General features: G+C 39.7%; 1 protein-coding gene across 3 annotated transcripts in view; it reads left to right on the top strand.

Moving 5' to 3' along the window:
- Positions 1 to 7988: 7988 nt before the first annotated feature.
- Positions 7989 to 23278, top strand: part of SP4 (Sp4 transcription factor) — a 76799-nt gene continuing 61509 nt past the window's right edge. Inside the window, exons 1-3 of one of the 3 annotated variants that reach the window (XM_072783815.1) lie at positions 7989 to 8219; positions 8643 to 8770; positions 9368 to 10922. In XM_072783815.1, coding sequence (XP_072639916.1) covers positions 8213 to 8219; positions 8643 to 8770; positions 9368 to 10922 — 1690 coding nt within the window. In that variant the 5' untranslated portion in view covers positions 7989 to 8212. Of the gene's footprint in view, positions 8220 to 8641; positions 8771 to 9367; positions 10923 to 23278 lie in introns of those variants that run through there. The other 2 variants (XM_072783814.1, XM_072783816.1) reach the window with 2 other exon arrangements.

Genomic DNA, 23278 nt, shown 5'->3' with positions numbered 1-23278 from the left:
TTTTTAAATCTAGAAGTATTTGAATAAAATAAAATAAGTACTTTTATTTGATCTCTGATTAATGCTCTATAAATTTTAAGTACATAAAATTTGTCTAATCTCATATAGGAAACTAAATTCAATAAATATTTCAAATCATATTCTTAAATTAAATATAACTAACTCTTCCAGGCATTTCATTTTAAGGTTATATTTATGTATTTTTTTTTAAGATTTTATTTATTTATTCATGAGAGACAGACAGAGAGAGAGAGAGAGAGAGAAGCAGAGACACAGGCAGAGGGAGAAGCAGGCTCCATGCACCGGGAGCCCGACGTGGGATTCGATCCCGGGTCTCCAGGATCGCGCCCTGGGCCAAAGGCAGGCGCCAAACCACTGCGCCACCCAGGGATCCCCTTGTTTGTTTTTTTAAAGCAGGTTGTGGGCCCAGTGGGAAGCCCAGTGCAGGGCTTTAACTAACAACCTTGAGATCAAGACCTGGGCTGAGAACAAGAGTTGGACACTTAACCAGCTGAGCCAGTCAGGTGCCCCAAGATTTTATTTTTAAATAAATCTCTACACCCAACATGGGACTTGAAATCACAACCCTGAGGTCATGAGTTTCATGCTCCACCAACTGAGACAGCCAGGCACCCCCTTCCAAGCATTTTAAATACTCAAAATTGGCAAATTCACAGCCCTAACATGCTGGTGACATTTATAAAACAGCTATCAACCTTTGGAGCTAGGAAGGCCTTTACTTTCTCTGAGAAACTGACATTTTTCTCTGTTTTTATAATGAGAATTGTACAACTAATCACTGGCATTTTTCTCTGTTTTTATAATGAGAATTGTACAACTAATTACGTTTCTCTATAAGCTCTGGCTGCTAGGAAACTCAGTGTCAAAATTAAAGCTCAGATAAAACATATTTGTCGACTCCATTGGTGATCATATTTGTTTTCTCTTTTTCATTGGCCCTGGTTTTAATTTCAACTTCTATTTCACCATTTTATTTCGTATTATTCAGGTCTTTGTGAAAAGAAAAATGTTATAATGAAACAGAAGAAATAGAGTTTGGGATTACAATCCTTGGGATAGTTGAGAGAATCCACAACTATCATTAAAAAATCAATACTTGCAGCTACCAGAAAGAATAAGTGCTTATAATATTTAGGGTGCTCCCATAGGTATCCATGTCTCTAACCCCACTCCTAGTGAATTGGATAGTCTGTTTTAATTCAGACCATTCCACATATCATCCAAATTTGATATAAAATAACTCCAGCCATTTGTTGTGACAGGGTCACTTTATTTGTACAGATCATATACTGAAACTTTAAAATTCACTGACTGAATAAATATGTATTGAATGTTTACTGCGGTCCAGGCATCATTTTGCACATTTAGGTTTATGTATACTGGACAGGAGAGGGGTGGGTCGTGGAGGTGTAGAGGGTAGGTGGGGAGATGATAATCCATTGCTACTCTAGTGGAGAAAACAACTCTACTAAATAGTACAAAAAAAGTATCTTATCCATGTATAAAGAATATTTTAATGAATTAGGAAAAGTATTCATTCAGATTGGTATTATCCTTTCTGAAATAGGGCACAAAATATATTATTACATAGGATATATGACAAAGAACCAAAGACATATATTAGCAATATAAATGATAAGCAAAGGCTTAATATTATCATATATATTCAGTTCCTAGAAATCGATAACAGAAAAACAAACAATACCATAGGAAATTAAAGAGGCAAGGGTAGGAATGGAATATTTGCTTCAGTGGAAAATGCACATGGCCACTAAGCAAATGCAAAGAGGCTCAACCTCTCTAGCAGTCAGGTAAATATACTCTTCATTCACTAGATCTGTAGTAATTTAGAAGGCTGGGAATAGTTAGTGCTGAAGAAATTATAAGGAAATGAGTACTCATGCTTACCAGATGTATTTGTGAAATGAAATAACTTTCTTTTTTTTTTTAATAACTTTCTGTACAATGATCTTACTATCTGTATTTTTTTTCACTATTTGTATTTTTTTTAAATTCTTTTTTTTATATTTTTTTCTTTATTTATTTATGATAGTCACACAGAGAGAGAGAGAGAGGCAGAGACACAGGCAGAGGGAGAAGCAGGCTCCATGCACGGGGAGCCCGATGTGGGATTCGATCCCGGGTCTCCAGGATCGCGCCCTGGGCCAAAGGCAGGCGCCAAACCACTGCGCCACCCAGGGATCCCACTATTTGTATTTTAAATATGCATACACCTAGTGACAGCATTCCCATTGTCAGAAATTTTTCTGCTAAAACAAAAATGCCAACATAAAAGACTATCTTTGCAAGTACCAGTACAAGTAAGTTTATTGCAAACTGTTTATGGTGGGGTGAAAATAGTAAATGACTTGAGAGGTTATCAGTAGGGATATTTGTATTGAATAAAATATATTCATACCATGAAGCAGTAAATTCTATGCAAATAGTGATTTTGATTTCTATATTTTGAACTAGAAATATGACCATTATATATTAAGGTAAAAGAAAATCAAGTTTGCATATATATGTATCTATATGTCACATCCATGCATGACATTTTACATTAGAAAACCACACACATTATATACATGTATAATATATAAAACTCGTGTAAACTAGGTAAAAGTAAGAAAGCATTTGCCAATTAATTATTGCTGCTTAGTGTTAGGAATGGAGGTGAATGGAAAAAGAGTTTTACTCTGTACTTGGCTTCTTGCAAATAATATATCTTAGTAATAATATTAATAATGATGACAAAAATCATAGCTAACAAGGCAGCCCGGGTGGCTCAGCAGTTTATTTTTATTTATTTATGTATGTATGTATGTATTTATTTATTTATTTATTTATTTGGCTCAGCATTTTAGTGCTGCCTTCAGCCTAGGGTGTGATCCTGGAGACCAGGGATCGAGTCCCATGTCCAGCTCCCTGCATGGAGCCTGCTTCTCCCTCTGCTCATGTCTCTGCCTCTCTGTGTCTCTCATGAATAAATAAATAATACTGACTCTTGATCTTGGGGCTGTGAGTTCAAGCCCCACATTGAATGTGGATCCTACTTAAAATAAGTAAATAATAACAGTACAAAATATAAATTGAGTATGTGGACTTGGCATGCTTTAGAAAGTTTTAATTGCAAACATAATGGGCATTTGTGCTCTATGTTTCCATGATGTTTAATCACTATATACAGTCCTAAGAAAATTAATATATCTGTCTTAACTTCCACACTTACCAAGTATCTTTCATTTTGTGGTGACAATGAACCCTATTATACTCCTTGACACATACAAATTGATATAAAAATTGACTATATTTCTAGACTATACCCATTAACTACCAATAGCTATTAATTATGTTCTCATATAAATTAACAGTAAATGTAACTGGGTTAAAATCACAAACATTACACATTTAAAAATTGTTAAATCTTCTGAAGTTTTACATGAGCAATCCATGAAACAGCTATAAGAGCATATGAGGAACAATAATGCCATCCACCTCTTGCTAGAGGAAACACAGTCTGAAGGCCTATCTTTCTTTATTCACTATTTGACAATGTTAGTTACAAACTTATTTATTTATTTTTACAAACATTATTTATTATGAATTAATTAAAAGGCCTACCCATTCCCTTATAAATGTTCTATATCCAAGGTCTCAGTTACATTACAATTAAATTTCCAAAGCTTTCTCTGCTTCCTGAAAACAATTGTTATTAGTACTTAAGAAATTTATTTATTTTTTTAAGATTTTGTTTATTTATTCATAGAGAGAGAGAGAAAGGCAGAGACACAGGTAGAGGGAGAAGCAGGATCCATGCAGGGAGCCCGACCCCAGGTCTCCAGGATCAGGCTGTGGACCGAAGGCAGCGCTAAACCGCTGAGCCACCTGGGCTGCCCAAGAAATTTATTTTTAAATGTTACTTTGTACACTACCAGGGTTTTGTTACCATAGCAAGTATGCATGGTCTCCTAGATGTACTAATGAAGCCACTTGTTCTCAGCAAAGTATGCTCATTGCATCTACGTCTGTTTCCTGATTGGCTACATTCTCAGTCAATACACTTTGAAGCAGAGGTGCATGTAGAACTCGGACCTTTCTCTGGCTTGTAGCCTCTCCAAACTTTGGCTTTCTGCTTCCCCAAAACAAAATGAAGCAGTTTAACAATTATTTCAACAAGAAGCTTCCTGGTGGAGACATTTGGAATTGGTCCATGTCTGGGCCTTGGTTTCTCTTCCTGTAATATTTAAGCATCCTCTGGAGCTGCTTCTATCATAGTCACCTATAAGCATGTTTTTTGAAGTTTTTCTAAATGTTTCCTAAGCATTGCAGGGGATTAAAGCCTTGGCCTTGGCCCTCAAAGAGCTAAGGGCTATACTGGGAGCTATACTGAGAGCAGCGAGGGAGAGGGTGTGGAAGAAGCTGGTGGTTTCACTGTTAATCATATGAGCATCCAAGGGTTGTTGATTGAATGCTCAGTTGAGAAATGCCAGGTCCTAGAAAGTGGGGACCAGGAGATATTTTATATCTTAAAGGCTTGTTAAAAAATTTCCAGCAGCATTTTTCCAAATGTCGACTAAGGGTAAATTTAGGAATGCAGAGCAATGCACAGGCTACCTACCTAGATTCTAGACTTGTTCTGCAGTGCAATTGGAAATATGAACTTTCTGCCCCAGGAAGGTGGTGTCTAGGTCCCCTCCCCATGCCCAACATTGTTTCTCTACCCTCTGGAGCTCTACCCAGCAACTATAGGGGTAATGCATGGCAGGGGGCCTTCAGGGTGGGTACTGATTAGATCCTGGAGGCAGTGTTTTATCTGAGTAGTCAGTGCTCAGTTGTTAAACATTTTGAATAGAAATGGTCATTTTTCTCTGTGTGTATACACATTGGGACACGATTAAAAAAAAAAAAAAAGGTGTGAAAGCCACTGTTCTACAGGCAGTATGAGTGTAGGAAGGAGACTTTTCAAACCAACTACTTCCTCCCAAGATACCATTCTCACAGGTGTAAGGCTGAGAATTTTATTGAATTTATATTTACCTACACAGAGAATGATACTGGTTTTCCATTTACCATGGTGATATCAACTTCTTAAATTAATTACCTTAAGACTAAAAGTAAAACGATTTAAAGAGAAATATTAGATATATCATAGTATAGGTGATTCCTAGCTTAAATTAGTAAGGTGGTATAAGAATGACTGTAATTTTAGAACTGTCTCATATAGCTAAATCTTCTGTTAGGTAAAATGATGGTACCTGAGAAGTCATTACTCTAGGTCACCTGCCCCAGGTCTTATGGCTCAGCCGTGGATGAGAGGCTTTTGGTTCACCATAAAAAGCTGGGCTTGCTAACTATCGAAGAGTAGCAGAATATGCCATCCCAAAATATGGCACTTTGTTATCCTGATTATTTTGAGCTGTAAGCACTTGAAAAACAGCAAATGCAGAGAGAGGCTCTCTCAACCCCGCTTATCTGCCTAAAGACAGATCCCCTAAAAGGAACTCAATTATCATCAATCTCCCAAGGAGTTTCATCAACCAGGGAAGACCGAACAGAAGAGACTGGAAGTCAAACCATACCCAAAAAACTTTTTCACAAACTATCATACCTTCCAACTATTTGGCTATCAGCCCATTTGTCTTTCCTAAAAATTATTTACCCTCCCCCTAAGAGGTCTACATCCCATTTCCCTATTAAGATATTTAACCTTGAATTTTAAGCCATTTGGGGGAGTTAATCATTTTTTCCCTGGGTTTCTCTCATGCATACTTGAGTTATACATGTAAATAAAATTCTGGTGTTTGTTTTTTTTTTTGCCAGAATTGTCAATTATTATTATTGTCAATTATTACAGAAGTCTCTACTAAGAAACCAGAGAGGGTTTTCCTCCTCTCCAATGTGTTTCATGAATACCAGCAATACCACTAATCAGAATATTTAAAACACTTTGAAGATCTATACTGAACGGATAAGCGTTCTTTTTTTTAAATCTGTGGTTCAGAGCCAGTGATACATTCCCTCTGAAGCAGGTTTTGTAAGGTAAGAAAGCTGCCAAGGAATGCCCCAACTCATAAGACTACAAAATGTCTTCCTTCATTTACCATAGGGGATTGAGAAAAAAAAAAAAAAAAAAGACTCAGGGGTAGACAGTTTATCTGTAAATCCAAGAAAGCACTTCTGAGCTTCCATATTGCACACGGGGGGGAGGGGGGGAACAAAGCAGGTTAATTTTTTTTAAAGAAGGGGTAGGCAATAAATACTATGTAATTCTTTGAAATGCTTTGTCTTTCTGCACTGCTGGCTTTGTCATCAGCCAATGTTGCAATTACTTTAACAAGCAAAGGAAATGCCAGTCAAGCGCAGCACCTGGGACCTCCTCATCCTTGCAACGCACTAGGCCTCAAAGCGGGAGACAAAAACCGCTCGCGGCTCTGTTGTGTGTGTGGAGCCCAGGTCAAAAGGGAGTGAAAGGGCCTATGAGCCTGGGCGTGAAAGAGCGCCTAGTCCCCAGGGCCAATGTTTACGTTAGCAATTCACTTCCACCGCTGGTACACTCGGATCAGGCGCCTACTCCGTTCCGTGGGGTCATCATGACTTCAGGACTCTGAAGGCTGCTCAAGTGCATCCGACACCAGAAAGCTTTGTGCAGCCAGATGTGGATTCCACCTTGCCCAGCAGCTTATGCTCGACTGTGACCGGGGCGGACTGACGCGGGGCCGGGCTTTTTCTTGGCCTCCAAAATCTTGGGAGACCCGTTAGGACGGAAAGGTCCGCCCGCCGCAGGGGCTGTCTGGCAAAGCACGGTGCAACCTGGGCAGGTGGGTCGTGGGCCTGTGCCAGCGGCCAGCGAGCCGGCCGGAGACGACAAATAAAATGGGAGATGCTTCTCCGTGGCAAACAGCAGGCCTCGTATTTGAAACGGAAGGCCTGGGCCAGGGAGGTGAGCAAAGAAAGGAAAAGCGCAGGCACCGCTCCTGGAAACCGGGTTCATTCAAACCCGGAGGACAGCAAACCCCGCCTCCCCACGCCGCCGCCCGCTCAATCGCCAAGCGCTCCGGGTGTGAGCTCGCCCCGCGGGGAGCGGCTTGGAGCCGAGGAGGCGGTGGCAGAGGTGGTTTGGGCAGCCCCGCGCGGCGGATAGGCCCAGACAAACAACACCCCTTCCCCCTCCCCCTCGCTCAGCTCAACTCCCACTCGGCCCCGGCCACGCCCTGCCGCCACCGCCCCCTCGGGCAGCTTTCCGCTCCGCAGCCAGGCCTCGGCCGGGGGCGGGAGGGAAGGCGGTGCCTCGGCGGGGGCCGCCGCGGCCGCCGGAAACTACAAGACCCGACAGCCTTTGAGGCGGCGAGCCGCCCCTCGGCTCCCACCACTCAGAGCGCGTCACCAGGGGCCCAGCCAATGGGGACCGAGCCAGGGAAAAAGGGCGCCCGGGTCCGGATGCGCCTCGGGAAAGCCATGCTCCCTGCGCAGGGGGCAGCGGGCAGTCCGCCCGGCGCGCCGGGGCGGCGGTGGTCGGCGCGCCCGCTCGCCCGGCCCCCGCGCTTCCCCTGAGCGACGGCCCTACTTTTTTCCCCTCTGGCGGCGATTCTGAGGGGTGCCGGAGCAGGTTTTGGGGGGAGGGCGCCGGGAAATGAGTAGGGGGCGGGATATCCTGAGACAACAAGTTTGGCTGTATGGAGGGCCTGCCGGCGGCGGCCGGCGCTAGGAGGCCGAGAGAGGGAGCGCCGGAGGGGCCGCGCCGGGGACAGGAGAGCGGCTGAAGGGATCGCCCCGGGAAAGGGGGTGGAGAGGAGGCGGCCCCGGCGCCCCGGCCCCCGGCAGGTCGGCGGCCAATCCGCTGGGGGAAGGGGTGGAGAGTCGGCGGCTCCGGCGGAGACAGGCCGAGGGGGGTGGGGAGTCGGCCGCGCTCGCGCCGCCCCGGCCCCGCCCCCGGCCCGCGCCGCCGCCCGCGCCGCGCGCCGCCGCTGTCAATCAAGGGCGAGTCAGCCGGGCTCGGGCGGAGAGAGGAGCTGCTACGCCACAGCCCAGCGGCGGCCATTCGCGGAAAAAGAGGCAGAGCCTGTGCCAGCTACAGCCTCCTCCGAGCCACCGCGGGCGGGCGGGACCGGCCTCTCCTCCCGCCTCGCCCCCACCCCCACCCACCTCTATCCCTGTGTCTCCGGCGGAGGGTTTGTCCTGTTAATGCGGGATGAGCGGTACGTATTCTCCACCCCCCTCGGTCTCCTTCACCGCCTCCCTCCCTCCCTCCTTCCCTCCCTCCCTCCCCAGACCCTGCTCGGTTCTCCCCCCTCCCCCGGGGCCGCCGAGATGCTTTAAGGGGAGGAGGAGACGAAGGGAGGGTATCAGGGGGTGGGAAGGAGGGTTGTGTTTTGTCTTGATGTCTGAGAGAGAACAACCTTCTGGGTGTTGCTCTGGAGCGGATGGGTCGGGTTTCAAACCACGTTTTGTGATATCCCCCTCCTCCCTTCCCTCCTTCTCCCCCACCCCCTGCCCGTGTGCGTGGATCGCGGGTTTATGGAGATTAATGTTCCGGGGGAGGGGGAGAGGAGGGGAGGGGGGGGAAGGCGAATAATAATAATCCTAATAACCTGTTGTCGTGGGGGGGGGGTCTGTTGCAGATCAGAAGAAGGAGGAGGAGGAGGAGGCGGCGGCGGCGGCGGCAGCAGCGGCGGCGATGGCTACAGAAGGAGGGAAAACCTCTGAGCCAGAGAATAACAATAAAAAACCCAAAACCTCAGGCTCCCAGGTAAAAGCAGACATATGTATATAGATATAAAAAACAAACAAGCAAAAAACAAAATTCATCACGAGACGTTAGGGGGAGAGAGGGAGTTCTGTCCTTTAATTGCCCAGAACTGAAGAACAGAATACAAATGCCCATCCGCTCAAAGCATCTTTCTGAGAGTGAGGAAGTTAAATTGTAATTTCATAAAGATTTCACACGTTTGAGGGGTAACGTTGTTTAAAATGACATCAGGAACTCAAGACTAGTGGAAGACAGTGTGTGTGTGTGTTTTCCCAAGGGCATTTTGAGTTTATGAGAATATACTTTAAGAAAAGTTTGTTAGAAATTTCCTTTTATTTGAACTTTATATTACATATCTGCTTGCTTATCCTTCTGTCTTACTGCTTTTGTTGCTATTTCTTTTCTCTTTTTCTTTCTTTCTTTTTTCTTTTTTTTTTTTTTTTTTTGGTTTCTGTCACTTCCTGAGTAAGTTCTGAAGTGTAGAGCTGTCAAAATAAACAAATAAACAAACAAACAAACCCCTTCCAACTACTAGCCTCCACTAAATCCGCCCACTTTTTTCCCCCCCCCTCTCCTTTACCATCTCATTTTGGGTAGGACTCTCAGCCCTCTCCTCTGGCTTTACTGGCAGCTACTTGCAGCAAAATAGGGACTCCTGGTGAAAATCAAGCAACTGGACAACAACAAATAATTATAGATCCAAGCCAAGGATTGGTGCAACTTCAAAATCAACCGCAACAGCTAGAACTGGTAACAACACAGCTTGCTGGAAACACTTGGCAACTTGTTGCCTCCACTCCTCCTGCTTCAAAAGAAAATAACGTTTCTCAACCAGCTTCTAGTTCATCTAGTTCTTCCAGCAGTAATAACGGGAGTGCATCCCCTACAAAAACTAAATCAGGTAATTCTTCCACCCCTGGTCAGTTTCAAGTCATACAAGTGCAAAATCCAAGTGGTAGTGTACAGTACCAAGTGATTCCTCAACTTCAGACAGTGGAAGGCCAGCAAATTCAAATCAATCCAACTAGTAGTTCATCTCTACAGGATTTGCAGGGCCAAATTCAGCTCATTTCTGCAGGTAATAATCAAGCTATACTCACAGCTGCTAATAGGACAGCTTCTGGGAATATTCTTGCTCAAAACCTGGCAAATCAGACCGTTCCAGTCCAAATTAGACCTGGTGTCTCAATACCACTGCAATTACAGACCCTTCCTGGTACTCAGGCTCAAGTTGTAACAACCCTACCAATTAACATTGGAGGAGTGACTTTAGCTTTGCCAGTGATAAACAACGTGACTGCTGGAGGAGGGACTGGACAGGTTGGCCAGCCTGCTACTACTACTGATAGTGGGACTTCCAACGGGAGTCAGTTAGTTTCCACACCCACCACCACCACTGCTTCTGCCAGTACTATGCCGGAATCTCCCTCCTCCTCCACTACCTGCACAACCACTGCTTCAACATCTCTGACGAGCAGTGACACGTTAGTGAGCTCAGCAGACACGGGCCAGTATGCAAGCACATCAGCCAGTAGTTCTGAACGCACTATTGAAGAATCTCAAACACCTGCTGCTACTGAGTCTGAAGCACAGAGCTCCAGTCAGCTTCAGTCTAATGGAATACAGAATACACAGGATCAATCAAATTCTCTTCAGCAGGTGCAGATTGTAGGCCAGCCTATCTTACAGCAGATCCAGATCCAACAGCCTCAGCAACAGATTATTCAGGCTATTCCACCGCAGTCGTTTCAACTTCAGTCAGGGCAGACCATTCAGACCATCCAGCAGCAGCCTTTGCAGAATGTTCAACTTCAAGCAGTAAATCCGACTCAGGTGCTTATCAGGGCTCCAACTTTAACACCTTCAGGGCAAATCAGTTGGCAAACTGTACAGGTTCAGAATATTCAGAGTCTTTCAAATTTGCAAGTTCAGAATGCTGGGTTATCCCAACAATTAACCATCACCCCAGTGTCTTCAAGTGGTGGCACAACTCTTGCTCAGATTGCTCCTGTGGCTGTTGCTGGTGCCCCAATAACTTTGAATACTGCCCAGCTTGCATCAGTGCCTAACCTTCAGACAGTGAGTGTTGCCAACCTGGGTGCTGCAGGTGTTCAAGTGCAAGGAGTTCCAGTTACAATCACTAGTGTTGCAGGTAAGTTACTACGGTCTTTTCTCTATAAGATCCTTTTACATGGTTTTTAATAGTAATTAGTTACTGCTTTTCCTTGCTAACTCTTAGGTTTGATGTAGATATCTGAAATAAACATAATTATAAGGAATCTAAAATCAAAGGAATATTATATTAACTGTCATAACTATGGTCATCAGTGTGACCCATTCACATCTGTACCTTTTTCTATTAGGGTTTATGTGTTAAATTATGCTAGACACTTTTATAAAGTTACTCTTCTGTGGAGCAAAACTTCCTGATTAGAGTCATGAGTGTCTTCTGTAATTTAGAGATCATATTTGAATACACTTGAACTCTTCAGAAAGAACTCTAATAAAAATGGTTATATCTTCTTTAAAAGGAAGTGGGTTTAAAGCTGACTTGGTAATACAGTTGTGAACTTGTTGGAGTTTTAATTCTACTTTGTAATAAGGCTAGCTTTTTCTTAAATTGGAAGTTACTTTTGCTTCGGCATCTTGTTGCTCATCCTTTTGCATTTTAGTATACAGTGTTGTTTTAAACTAGATATTGATGCAGTTTAGAGAGAACAATTTTAAGTTACAAATCAATTTTTATGTGTGCTTTCTGCTAAAACCAGGATTTTCTCAGGATTTTGAATATTTACATATAAAATTATATTTAAATCTTATGGTTCCATTATTTTTAGTGTGAAGTTGTTGAAAAGCAGTTAAAAATGAAAATAGTAGAATGCCACTAATTTGAATTCTAATAAGGTCATTTTAAAACCAATTGTAAAGCAATTATTTGTTCTATAAAGAGGGACTTCTGAATTATTTGGAAAACTAGTCTTATTAAGTATTAAATTTTCTCGACTCGTCTTATTTTATCTGATAGCTTTTGTTTTCTCATAATTAAACACTTTACTGATTCTGATTTGGTGAAAACCTAGTTGTGTTTTAGTGCCTTTGATACTGTCAGATCAGTTTAATTAAATATTTTTATTTTGATAATCTGAAATGAATAAGCACATCACTTTTTTTTTTTTAATTTTTATTTATTTATGATAGTCACACAGAGAGAGAGAGAGAGAGAGAGAGAGGGAGAGAGGCAGAGGCATAGGCAGAGGGAGAAGCAGGCTCCATGCACCGGGAGCCCGACGTGGGATTCGATCCCGGGTCTCCAGGATCGCGCCCTGGGCCAAAGGCAGGCGCTAAACCGCTGCGCCATCCAGGGATCCCCAGCACATCACTTTTTAATGACCTTTCTTGAAACAAGCTTCAGGAAAATTATGCTAGGGTTTTTGTTTTACAGTTAATACCTAAAGTTGATGTATATAGTTATAATTGAGTATTACCAGATAGAGTTCTCTGATTAAGAATAACAGAGATTATGAGTTTTATTTAGATGCCTATTACCTCTAAACCAAATCTATTCAGTAGAATTTCCTGTGATGATGAAGTGTTGTATATCCTATCTGATATGTTAGCCACTAGCCACATGCGGCTATTGAGCATTTAAAATGTGGACAGTGCAACTGAAGAACTGAATTTTTAGCTTATTTAATTTTTAATTTAAATAGCCACATGTGATTAGTGGCTTCTGTACTGACAGCACAATAACCTGATCAAAGGGTATTTTGGCTGTGGTACTTTTTCCCCTAACGCTATTACAGCACAATTATATAAGTATTTTTCTAGATTATAACCCATAGCTTGCTTTGTTCATACTCTTAGTAAAAACTGACAATATCTTATTTCTGAAAAAATGTCTGTTTTTTTTTTTTTAAATGTCTGTTTTTAATGGGTTGAATGACAGTTTGCATTATCAAAGCAAAAGTTACTTCACTTCTATTTTGATTTGCGTATTAACCATTAGTGAATTATGATTAAGGTAATTGAATAATTTATAACTTAGGTTAGGAATAGTTAATTTTGTGCTGCAATTAGTATCAGTTACAACTCATAGTTTTCCCTTTACCCATTGTGAGGGTAAGTCATTGATAGTAGAAGTGTGATCTTCTGATTGCCTAACTCATATTTATTTGAATGATACATTATTAGGAAGGCAGGATCCACTTTCTTGAACTGTAACTTTGGGGGTGTGGTCAAGGAATTTGCTTTTCAAATAAACTTTCCACGTCATTCTAAATCTCACTGAGATTTGAGAACCAAGGATCTAGACATCAGTCGTGAACCATAAAGCAAAATACCGAAGCAGTTGGGTGTTGGAGCTAGTTCATGTGTGCCGCAAGGAATGGATTTTGATGGCAAAAAGAACTTAGGGTTTTAATTTCACAAGCATGTATTAACTAGCAATATGCTGAGCATTCCCAAGAGGTACGTTTAGTCTTCATTTTCAGGGCTAGTTTTTTTATTTTTATTTTTTTACTAAAGGAGTTTACATGATTTGGGTTTCACTTAAGTGTATCAGGATATTTAAACTTTACCTAGTTAGATTTTTTTTTTCCTGAACTAAAAGATTTTAAATTTCGTTGATGTTGAAGAGTTTATATTCCAATAGATATGCTCAGTCGTTTTAAGAAGATAGCCATGTTTTAAAGACTAGAAACTTACCAACTTCTACAAGTCTATGTAACTAATCTGGCCTAGTTGTTGACGGATTTTTACCTTACGTTTTTAATATAGTAGGTGCTTGACAAATATTTGCTAAATTAAGGTGTAGAGGAGATGGAGAAGATAGCACTTTGGGATTGGGAGTAATGCTGTGGAGTAGTTTTAATGAAGCTGATGAAATGGCTCTTTTTTCTTTAATTTCTTTTGGCTTTGAGCTTTTAAGACATTAAGAGTGGGACACCAGGTACTTCACTATCTCTAGAAGAGGGAAAATGAGCAATAAGTGCCCATAGACCCCTTTTATAGCTGAGTCCTTGAAGTTCTGATCTTCTGCTTTGTGTCCCCACCTTTTGGTACTTTTTGGTTTTTTGGTTTTTTTGTGTGTCCCCTCCTCCTGACTGGTAGTATTTAATTTATTTAATTCATGGGAAAATTTTTGCTGTAAATATTTATGACACTATTACCAGCCTTGAAAAAATTACTAACAATAGTTGGCTTTGACAGATTGTAATGACTAGCTCAGTAACAACAGGCTAAGTTATCCTCCATCCTCATGTTACTCTTCAAGAGATATGGGAAGGGTCTGGATGATATGGACAGGAAAAAAATTGTGTAAGGTAATCATATGAAGTTCGTGAAGCTAGGGAGCTTCATACTTGATTTTATGAAATGAGAATGTTAGTGACAACCTAGGAGGAATCTCTTTCCTTGATAATGAATTCAGCATAATGTGTTTCTGTGGTTTGGTCTCTCAGAATTTTGACTTCCAGGCTGAGCATCTAGCATTTAATTAGTTGGAATTGTAGTGGGAACTAAGTATATGTTCCTTCAACATACTTACTGTTTGTTCCTTGTTAGAATTAGGAGTTTGACTTTGGAGGAAAAGAATTCCTTCTTAATAACAAAGATAACATCGTACTGCTGGTTTCAGAACATCTTTAGTTTTAACTAAGTGAGGAAAGCAAGATATTTGCGGTAAAAAACTACCTATTTTGCATGGTGTACTCAGGTAGCCAAAGAGCCCTAAATAAAATGAACTTTAGAAGTTACATCTGCTTAAAGAATTTAGAACACTTAGGGGACCATTGATATCTAAATCTGTAATTAACTTCATTGACAGGATTTGATTTGGTTTTGGGTAACAGATCATGTTTTTGCTTGTGATGGAGGGATTTTTTTTTTTTTTTCATTTTAGGGGCAATTAAAATGTTTAATTCTTACACAAAAGTTCAAACTCAAAGATAAGATGTTGCTGGCCCTTCAAAAACTTAGCTAACTTTACTTTTTTTGGAATTAGAGTATGAAACCTTGGGATGTAGCAGAATCAGGAATGGGAAGGCCAGTTCTTCATAATTAGGGAAAATGGGGCCCAAGCAAAATAATTGATGTTTATATTTAATTTAGAAACCAAACAATGAAGTAGAATCAGCCTCTTACACCAAATCTTTTTTACAGAGCTACTAAAAGTAGGTATTGACTTGAACTTTAATGCTAATATGATTTTTCTTCACTATACATATATTCTGTTAATTTGGATTTTCTTAGGCATCTTAAAATAACATACATGGGATGTATATATATCGAGATATATAAACACATTTGTGTGCATAACTATATAGATATCTAGTTATTTCTTTTTTTTAATCAAGTTTGCTCTTGTAGTTTTATTTCTCTAAAATCTTACAGTACCGTTTGTTACATATTGAGCTTGTTATGAGGAACTTATATTTTGTACCCTGTACAAGTGATTTAGGTTTTGAATTACCAAGTTGTTTTTACCCATTAGATGATATATAGCATGACCTTTAAGATTTGTTGATGACATAACAATATCATTACCAATTTTTTAAGTTTTTCACGGACGATGAAAATATATCCAATGTAGAGCCACATTAATTTTTAGAAAGGCATCTTTGAGGAGGATTTCAGGATAGGGAGGGGCACAAGGGGAAATAGTTTTAATTATCTGCTTTTTGAATCTGAATCAAGGAACATAAATAAGTAATACTTGAGGAATACTGGAGCAGGCATAAAAGCAAGTTGAAGAGAAAAAAAAAGGAAGCTTGATTAAGAAAGAAGATAGGGGAAAGTGCCATAGATAGGTCTTAGAGAAATAACAGATTTATAGGATGATAGAATTTTAGTTTGAAAGTATCTTTGAGGTTATTGCCACCAGTTATAGCCTTTTGGTATCACTGCTAAAGTCTATTTATAAAGGAATTTTGTATTTTTCTGTTATAAGTAAGAGCAGAAATATGGGTCAGAGGTTCTACAGTGCTACATGAAGTACTTGGGGGATGACATAGAATTGACAATGAAAGGGGAAATCTGTGGGCTCTTCTACTCTTGATTTAGTTCATAATACTTGACAGTTTGCTACCTAATGAATGAGCAGATTGTGGCAAAGGGGAACCTGTTGAACTACAAATTGCTTATGTATGTATATGGTGAGATAAACGCATGATACTGTAGTTAACCAATGTAATTTAAAGATAATTGAGCATCTCTCCCCCTCCCTCATTCCTTAGTGGTATTTTAGAAATGAAACTGAAGCCCAGAAAAGTTGAATGTCTTGTACTTTTTGGCAGAATGAGGACTAGAATTTTTTTTTTTAAGATTTTATTTATTTATTCATGACAGACACGGGGGGGGGGGGGGGGGAGGGGGGGGGAGAGAGAGGCGCAGAGACAAAGGCAGAGGGAGAAGCAGGCTCCATGCCAATAGCCTGATGCGGGACTTGATCCGGGGACCCCAGGATCACACCCTGGGCTGAAGGCAGGTGCAAAACTGCTGAGCCACCCAGGTATTCCCAGGACTAGAATTTTAATGGTGCTCCACTTGTCTTTCTGCTGTATCGCTGGCTTTGTTATCCAAATCTTTTGCTAGTAGATGAGTAAATGTAGTTGAAGTTTAGGGACCAGACAGGGAGAGTAGCTTGACTTTGTCTTCTCCAGATGAATTGTGTCTGTTGTCACTGGATATTCAGCTTTAGTATATTGAATATAGTGTTGGTAAAAAGCACAATTCCCTAGGTCTCCTTGTTATTGAGTTTAATGGTGGAATCTTAGTGGTAGTATTTTGTCCTCTCTTGAAAGAGCAAAATCAGAACTAATGAGATTAATAAATTCTATATGTTGGTAAGCAAATTCTCAGGCTGTCCAGATACTATATCTTTTCCCAAACTATATTTAGAAATGTTTTTTTTTTTTTTTTTTTTTTTTTTTTAAAGAGAGTTGTGGAGGAAGAAAAACATTTATCATTTCCCATAGAGTGTGTCAGGTGCTAGGTTAGATATTTTATATTATCTCATTAAAACCCACGATATCTTTGTAAGATGATCTTGTGCCTGTTTTACAGAGAGCCTCATGAGCTTTATTTAAGAAAATTTGCTCTCTAGTAAGTGGTAGAACCATGATTTAAAGTCATCTGTGATTCTGAGGTTTTTGTTCAGGAGATCTAAGATAAAAGGATGAGTTCACAGGTAAAGGCTATTTTTCACCCTTTTGTGTCTGATATATCTTTAAGTCCCACAAAGAGTAAATGGTTTCGAAAATTGAAATGCTGATTATGCAGTTAAAGTTTCTTCTAGTCCTAACATCCTGTGGCACTGGCAGACAATTATGACTAAAGGTAGTAAAAGACATGGTGAGTAGAAACTATTGTGGCTGCATGGAGATCTCTGTGTTAAACTTACATTTTAAAATACATGAAAGGTAGAAGAAAGGACACAGGATTAAGAATGAAAACAAAGCAGCTTGACATTTTAAGAATAATGTCAGGAAAGCAGAAACTCATAATAAAGTAGGCTTTTAAAATAATTTTAAACAACTTTTAAGGCTTCAGATCACAGCAAAAGACACTTACTACTTGAGTATAATGGTGCAATATGAAGAAAAGACAAAGCTGCTCCACTCTACCTCTCTTAACCAGCAAGGAAAATGCACTTCCAGCTGAAATGACTAGACCTGTAATTTACTGAGATTATTTGTTCAAGGTAAGTGAAGAGATAAGGGACATTTAGTTACCTTCTGGAAGTCAGAATGATCCAGATAAAGTGCCATCCTAGGGTCAGAAGGAACTTTCAAATTCAGTTTCAGGCTGGTATAAATAACTTAAAAATTGTGCAGCATTGAAGAATTGAGCATGAATAAGTACCTTACTTTTTGAAAACATCTTATATTGCAGACAGATGAGTTTCATAACGTCTTTAACAAAGTTGCTGAATGAATTATCTAGTAGTTGGCTTCTGAGCATTTAAAAAGGACTTCAGGGATCACTGGGAACCCATATGGGTTCACTAAGAAACTAGGTTTATTTATTCTTTCTCTAGAGTTTCCAGATGAGTAGAGAAAAGAAATAATGTCGCCATAATATGTTTTGATTCCAGCATTGATAGTCATGATTTCTTTATTGTTAATTTTTCTTAAAGATTTTATTTGTATATTTATGAGATACAGAGAGGTGGAGACATAGGCAGAGGGAGAAGCAGGCTCCCTGCAGGGACCCCGATGCAGGACTCCATCCCAGGACCCCGGGATCATGCCCTGAGCCAGAGGCAGACGCTCAACCACTGAGCCACCAATGCACCTGTCATGATTTCTTTAAGGCTCATACCTGATTGCTCAATTACATGAAAAATGATGGTCTCCTTCGATAGAAGTCTTTGGTATTATGGCATAGGATTCTATCCTGGAACACAGTCCTGTTGAATATTTTTAAACAAATATTATAGTGAAAGATGGCCTATTTAAATGAATTTAAAGATGAGGGAAAGCTGGGATACTTTGCTATTAATTATGATGGGGATAGACTTGAGATTCAAAGTGATCTTAATGGTCTGGAATGCTGGGTCAGAATTAGCAAAATAAATACAATAGATCCTCTGTTTAAAGGGGTAGGGGAAATTGTATACCCCCAAGATGAAAAACCTAGGTTGGCAGCAGGACATGTGAAGGTGATTTGGGATTTATTGGCTTAATATGAACTAAGTAGAGTAAAGCTCCTCCTTTACTTTGTGTTTGTCAGGCCATTTATACAGTATTGCGTGCATTGCTAGGTGTGCCACATTTTAAATGAAACTGGCAAGCATATCAGGAGATATTTCTGAGATGCAGAGTGCGGGAAAACATTTCACATTAGCAATAATTGAACTGTGGAGGGTTTTATTGTTAAAACAATAGGAAGTGTGACCACTATCTTTGGATATATGAAAAGCATTTTTTTAAAAATCTGTTTTGTTTGGCCCTAGGAAACTAATAGAATATGTATCTTTACAGAGACTAGTGCCACAAAGTAATGGAATGGTTTGTTTCAGAGTAGTGATCTTTCTTTGAGGCTGGATGTCATCTGTCAGAGACCCTGCAGAATATAGAAGAATTTCTTGTATCAAAAGTTTGATTAGGTAAACTGCAAGTCTTCTTCTAATCTAAAATAGAAGAGTCTATGAATATTTGATTATATGGTCCTATTCTGGGTACTTCCATCCAGCATATGGTGAGAATTCTATCTTAAACATAAATGACCAAATATTTAGGGATTGGGGTGGTGAGGATTTGAGGGTCATATTTACCATTTTTCTTATTATAGTGGTAGTATAATTAAGGTGAACTTTATTAAGCAATAAATGTAATAGTTTGATTCATAAATAGATTTCCATTCTTCACTATTTGTTAGACTTACTGTACTCTTTGATGCCATTTTTTATGTTATTTGTAGCTTTATTTGGTGACTACCAAAGCATTAATGTTTTAGACATATACTTCATTGTCCAACATTGATTTGTAGTTAGGATATTTTATCTTAGTGGCTCTTAGTTATGTTTCTGATACTGTCACTTTAGTATGCACAACATGATTACTTTTTCTTTAGTAGAATTGGAGAGCATTTGGAAAATCTAGGATGCTGATAGAGTTCAAACTCTGGAAGCACTCATAGCTTCAAATTTGTTAATTTACCCTGTGGAGCAAACAGATCCAGTATGTCTTTCTTTCTGGTTCAGAGTATCTAGCACATAGGTCTTTTTTAAAAAATTATGCAGAAAATACTAAACCTATCAGGCACTGAAGTATTTTCATGTCAAGATAAAATTACAATTTTCCAGAATCCATTGCTAAATGGATTTTATTTATTGCTAAATCCTTTTTATTTTTTTTTTTATTTTTTTTCCTTTTTATTTTAAAAGGAGAAAGGCTTTAAAAAAAGTCTTTGAGACTTGAGACCCCTTTTTTCTTTTTAAGAGTTTATTTTACAGAGAGAGAGGAGTGTGCACGCATGCACATAAACGTGCTTAAGTAGGGGGGAGCAGCAGAGGGAGAAGGAGACTCTCCACTGAGTAGTGAGCCCGATGGCGGGCCTCAATCCTAGAACCATGGGATTACGACCCGACTGAGCCACCCAGGCACCCCTTGAGACCTTTTTTTAATAGAAAAAGTATTAATTGAGGTACGTGAAGATTCTCTTTTCTTTAGGTATGGTAATAAAGTTAGGAGTAGGGACTATCTGCTTTATCAGAGAGGTGTGGTTCAAGTAGTAGGTTTATTACTGCTGCAGACATAGGTACTGAGAAGCTTTCTAGAGCACAGGTATTTTGTGTTCTCAGTGATAGGTGTGGCTGAAAGAGGAAACAAAAGAGGCACAGGAAAAAGAATATTATACTCACATGTCCTAGGGAGACTGTCACTGTACACTGAGAGGGGATCACATGAGAGGGAATGCCAAGGGAGCTGGATCAGCTCAGCAGGTGGGAAGCAGAGAGCAAGAACCCATGGGCAAATGCTTTTTAATTGGGGAAAGTCAGGATGGAGTACACAGAAAAGAAGTGAGAGAATGTCATTTACTAAATATTACTATGTCACAGTTGGGGAAGGTAAGAAGGGAAACTGCTGCAGGAGCCACCCTTATCATGTTGGTGCACCTGAGTGCCTGGGTGGGGTGCTCACAATTTGCTTGAGAAGTTGTATAGCCCGCAGGAAAACATTTTAAATTTTATAATACAACGGGAATGAAAATTAGAACTCTTAAATTTTTGCTTGGGTACTGCTCTTCATTAGTTTATCAATCCTGGGCAGACATGTTATAATTGGAGTTTTATTCCTTTTCTCATTTGTAAAATAGTGGTATTAATTCCTTCCCTTTTTACCTCATAGAGTTGCAAAAATCAAATGACATAATACATGCAAAAAATGTTTGAATATTATAAAGAAAATTCTACAGTTGACCCTTGAACAGCATGGGGTTAAAGGTGATGACCTTCACATAATTAAAAATTCCCATGTAACTTTTAATTTCCCCCCAAACTTAACTACTAATAGCTTATGGTTACCTGGAAGCCTTAGCAATGACTTACAAAGTCACTTAACACATTTTTTATGTTGTATGTATTGTATGCTGTATTCTTAAAGTAAACCAGAGAAAAGAAATTGTTATTAAGAAAATCAGAAGATACAGTGGGAGAATGAGTGGTTTTAGCTGTGAATATTAGTTTGAGCTAAATATTAGATGCAAATGAGAAAGTTGTACAAAAGGAATATCAGAAACCTTTGAAGTCCAACTAAGGATAGAAAGAGGTGTATCTGCTGGTGGAAAAGAAGCCATGTATTTCATTGCACAAGAGCTAAGTGTTTGCTGCATGCTCAGTCTGTGTTAGACTCTGAAAGTACTTACCTGTTTTAAAAGGATGCCCCTGTTGGGGAGATGAGGCTAGCATGCATTAAACAATTACAGAGCAGCTACAATTACGTATGAGAGTTCATACTTAAATACTGGGTTTTAAGATATGGAAAACAAGTTATGAAAACTCAGAGACTGCTGAGATCAGTGGGTTGGAGTAAACAAGAAAGGTTTTCTGTGGTGAGGACTTGAAACAAGTCTCAAAGATTGGTTTGGAAAGTGGACGTTTGAGTCTGACAATGGAAAGGTAAAGAGAGAGGGAGCCAAGTAGCTGAACTTGAAATGAAAAGCACAAAGTCCTCATGTGAAAGCATGTAGCTAACACAGTGAGTGACGTTCTCTCGTCTGTGCTGCCGTAGCAGTGTGGCAGTCTCAGAGTATCTCTCAGGGTACACCCAGTGAGCAGCCTGCCACCTTTGCTTCACAGAAGTTGTGTGTTTATTGGACTGTTTCCTGATGTTTTGTTTGAAGAAAGGATTCTGCCAAAATAATAATAAGTTTGAAAAAAAAATAAGTTTGAAAAACATCTAGTGGATGGAAGAGATTTAATGGAAAGATTGGTGAAGCAAGTGATATTAAAGTGTTTTTCTATAGATAAAAGTGTGGAAAAGTTAGAATCAGGAGGCCAGTAAAAAGCATGTTGTTGATTAATTTAGTCATGAATTCACAATGGCCTTTAGAAAGGCTATGGCAGTGAACTTGCTTAATATAGAGAACAGGTTGTCAAAGTACCCTTCAGTGCTGAGTGTCAACCTGAAAAAAGTGGTAAGGGATTAGGTAAAAACATGAAATTTGCCAGTTCTTTTCCTCTACTCCATATCAAGTATAGCAACAGGCATTTAAGAAACTGAAGATGAAGTGAGATATGCTTGCTGCTCTCATAGAATATATTATCTGTTACAGAGACCTACTGTATTTTATTTCTTTGCTTCTAAAATGTACTTTTTAAAAACATTTTAACATCTTTGAAATTGAAATGCGTCATATATTCAAAGACATGTCATAATTTAATTAGCAGATTTTTTGTCTTCACAATCACTTGCATCTTAGACTCAATGGAATATGATGAATATATAGTTAAATTAAAATTATAACACAGCATTTGGTTTATAAAGCCTATGAGTGAGGTGTTACTAGAAGCCCACAGGAAAGAAAAACTAGTTGTTTCTAGGCTTCCAGAAATGTTTTCATGGAGTGGGTTATAACTGAGCTGGACCTTAATGGAGTACTCAAGTTTTGCGAGGTCAGGATGAGGAAGGCCATTTTAAATAGTTATGTTGGACTTTACATGCAGTTTGGAACTCTTTTAGGAATTTTTCTACAAATGTTACAAAATTCACACTGGAATCAAGAAATACTAACACACTAAAGTTGAATTGTAAACCTGTGGGCAGGGGCTGTGTCATATATATATATATATATTTTTTTTTTTTCAACTTGCACATTGATGAATATTGCTTGGTACATTATAATCCTGATACTGAACTAGGGAAAAGGACACAGGTGAAGAACTTTGATTTCATAGGAGAATGGGATCAATAGGTCCTTGGAATAGATTCTACGTGCATACTAAAAAAGGAATGAGAGATTTTATGATCATAAAAGGAAAAGTGATTAATAAAATGAAATAAAAGGAAATTATATCTGATTGTTCCATATGTTGGAGCTGCAGGTTGAGAATCTTAGCAGTGAGGGGAGTTTTGAGGAGAATCCAAAGGTGTTTAAAGTTTACAGGTTGTTTCTGTCCCTCTAAATTTATTATGAAGGTACCTCATTATGTGGCCAGAGAGGGTTTAGTATAGTTCTGTAAATAATGAGTCAAGTCACCATAGCTTTTTGTTCACAGAAGCGGAGCTGCTTTTGCACAGGAATATAGGAACCAGATAGTGATCTGTGCTGTGGTAAGTGGGTACCTGTCCCTGCTGTGGGGGGTGGGAGAAGGGGTGGAAAATCCTTGTTTGGTGGTAGTTGAGGGTGCCTACGCCAAGGAGTTGAGGAAGAGGGAAGAAGAAAAGAATAGGTGCATATGGTGACACGTACTGACTGAATTTATATAGGAGAAATGATTATATTTAAAGTGGTTTGTAAATCCTGTACATTTTCCCATATATTTAAATCTACAGATGAACTAATTTG

The sequence above is a fragment of the Canis lupus genome, chromosome 18 (assembly GCF_048164855.1).
Source record: "Canis lupus baileyi chromosome 18, mCanLup2.hap1, whole genome shotgun sequence".
In the NCBI taxonomy this organism is placed as follows: domain Eukaryota; kingdom Metazoa; phylum Chordata; class Mammalia; order Carnivora; family Canidae; genus Canis; species Canis lupus.
The sequence above is the reverse complement of the archived record's forward strand: the minus strand, read 5'-3'. Positions and strand labels throughout refer to the sequence as shown.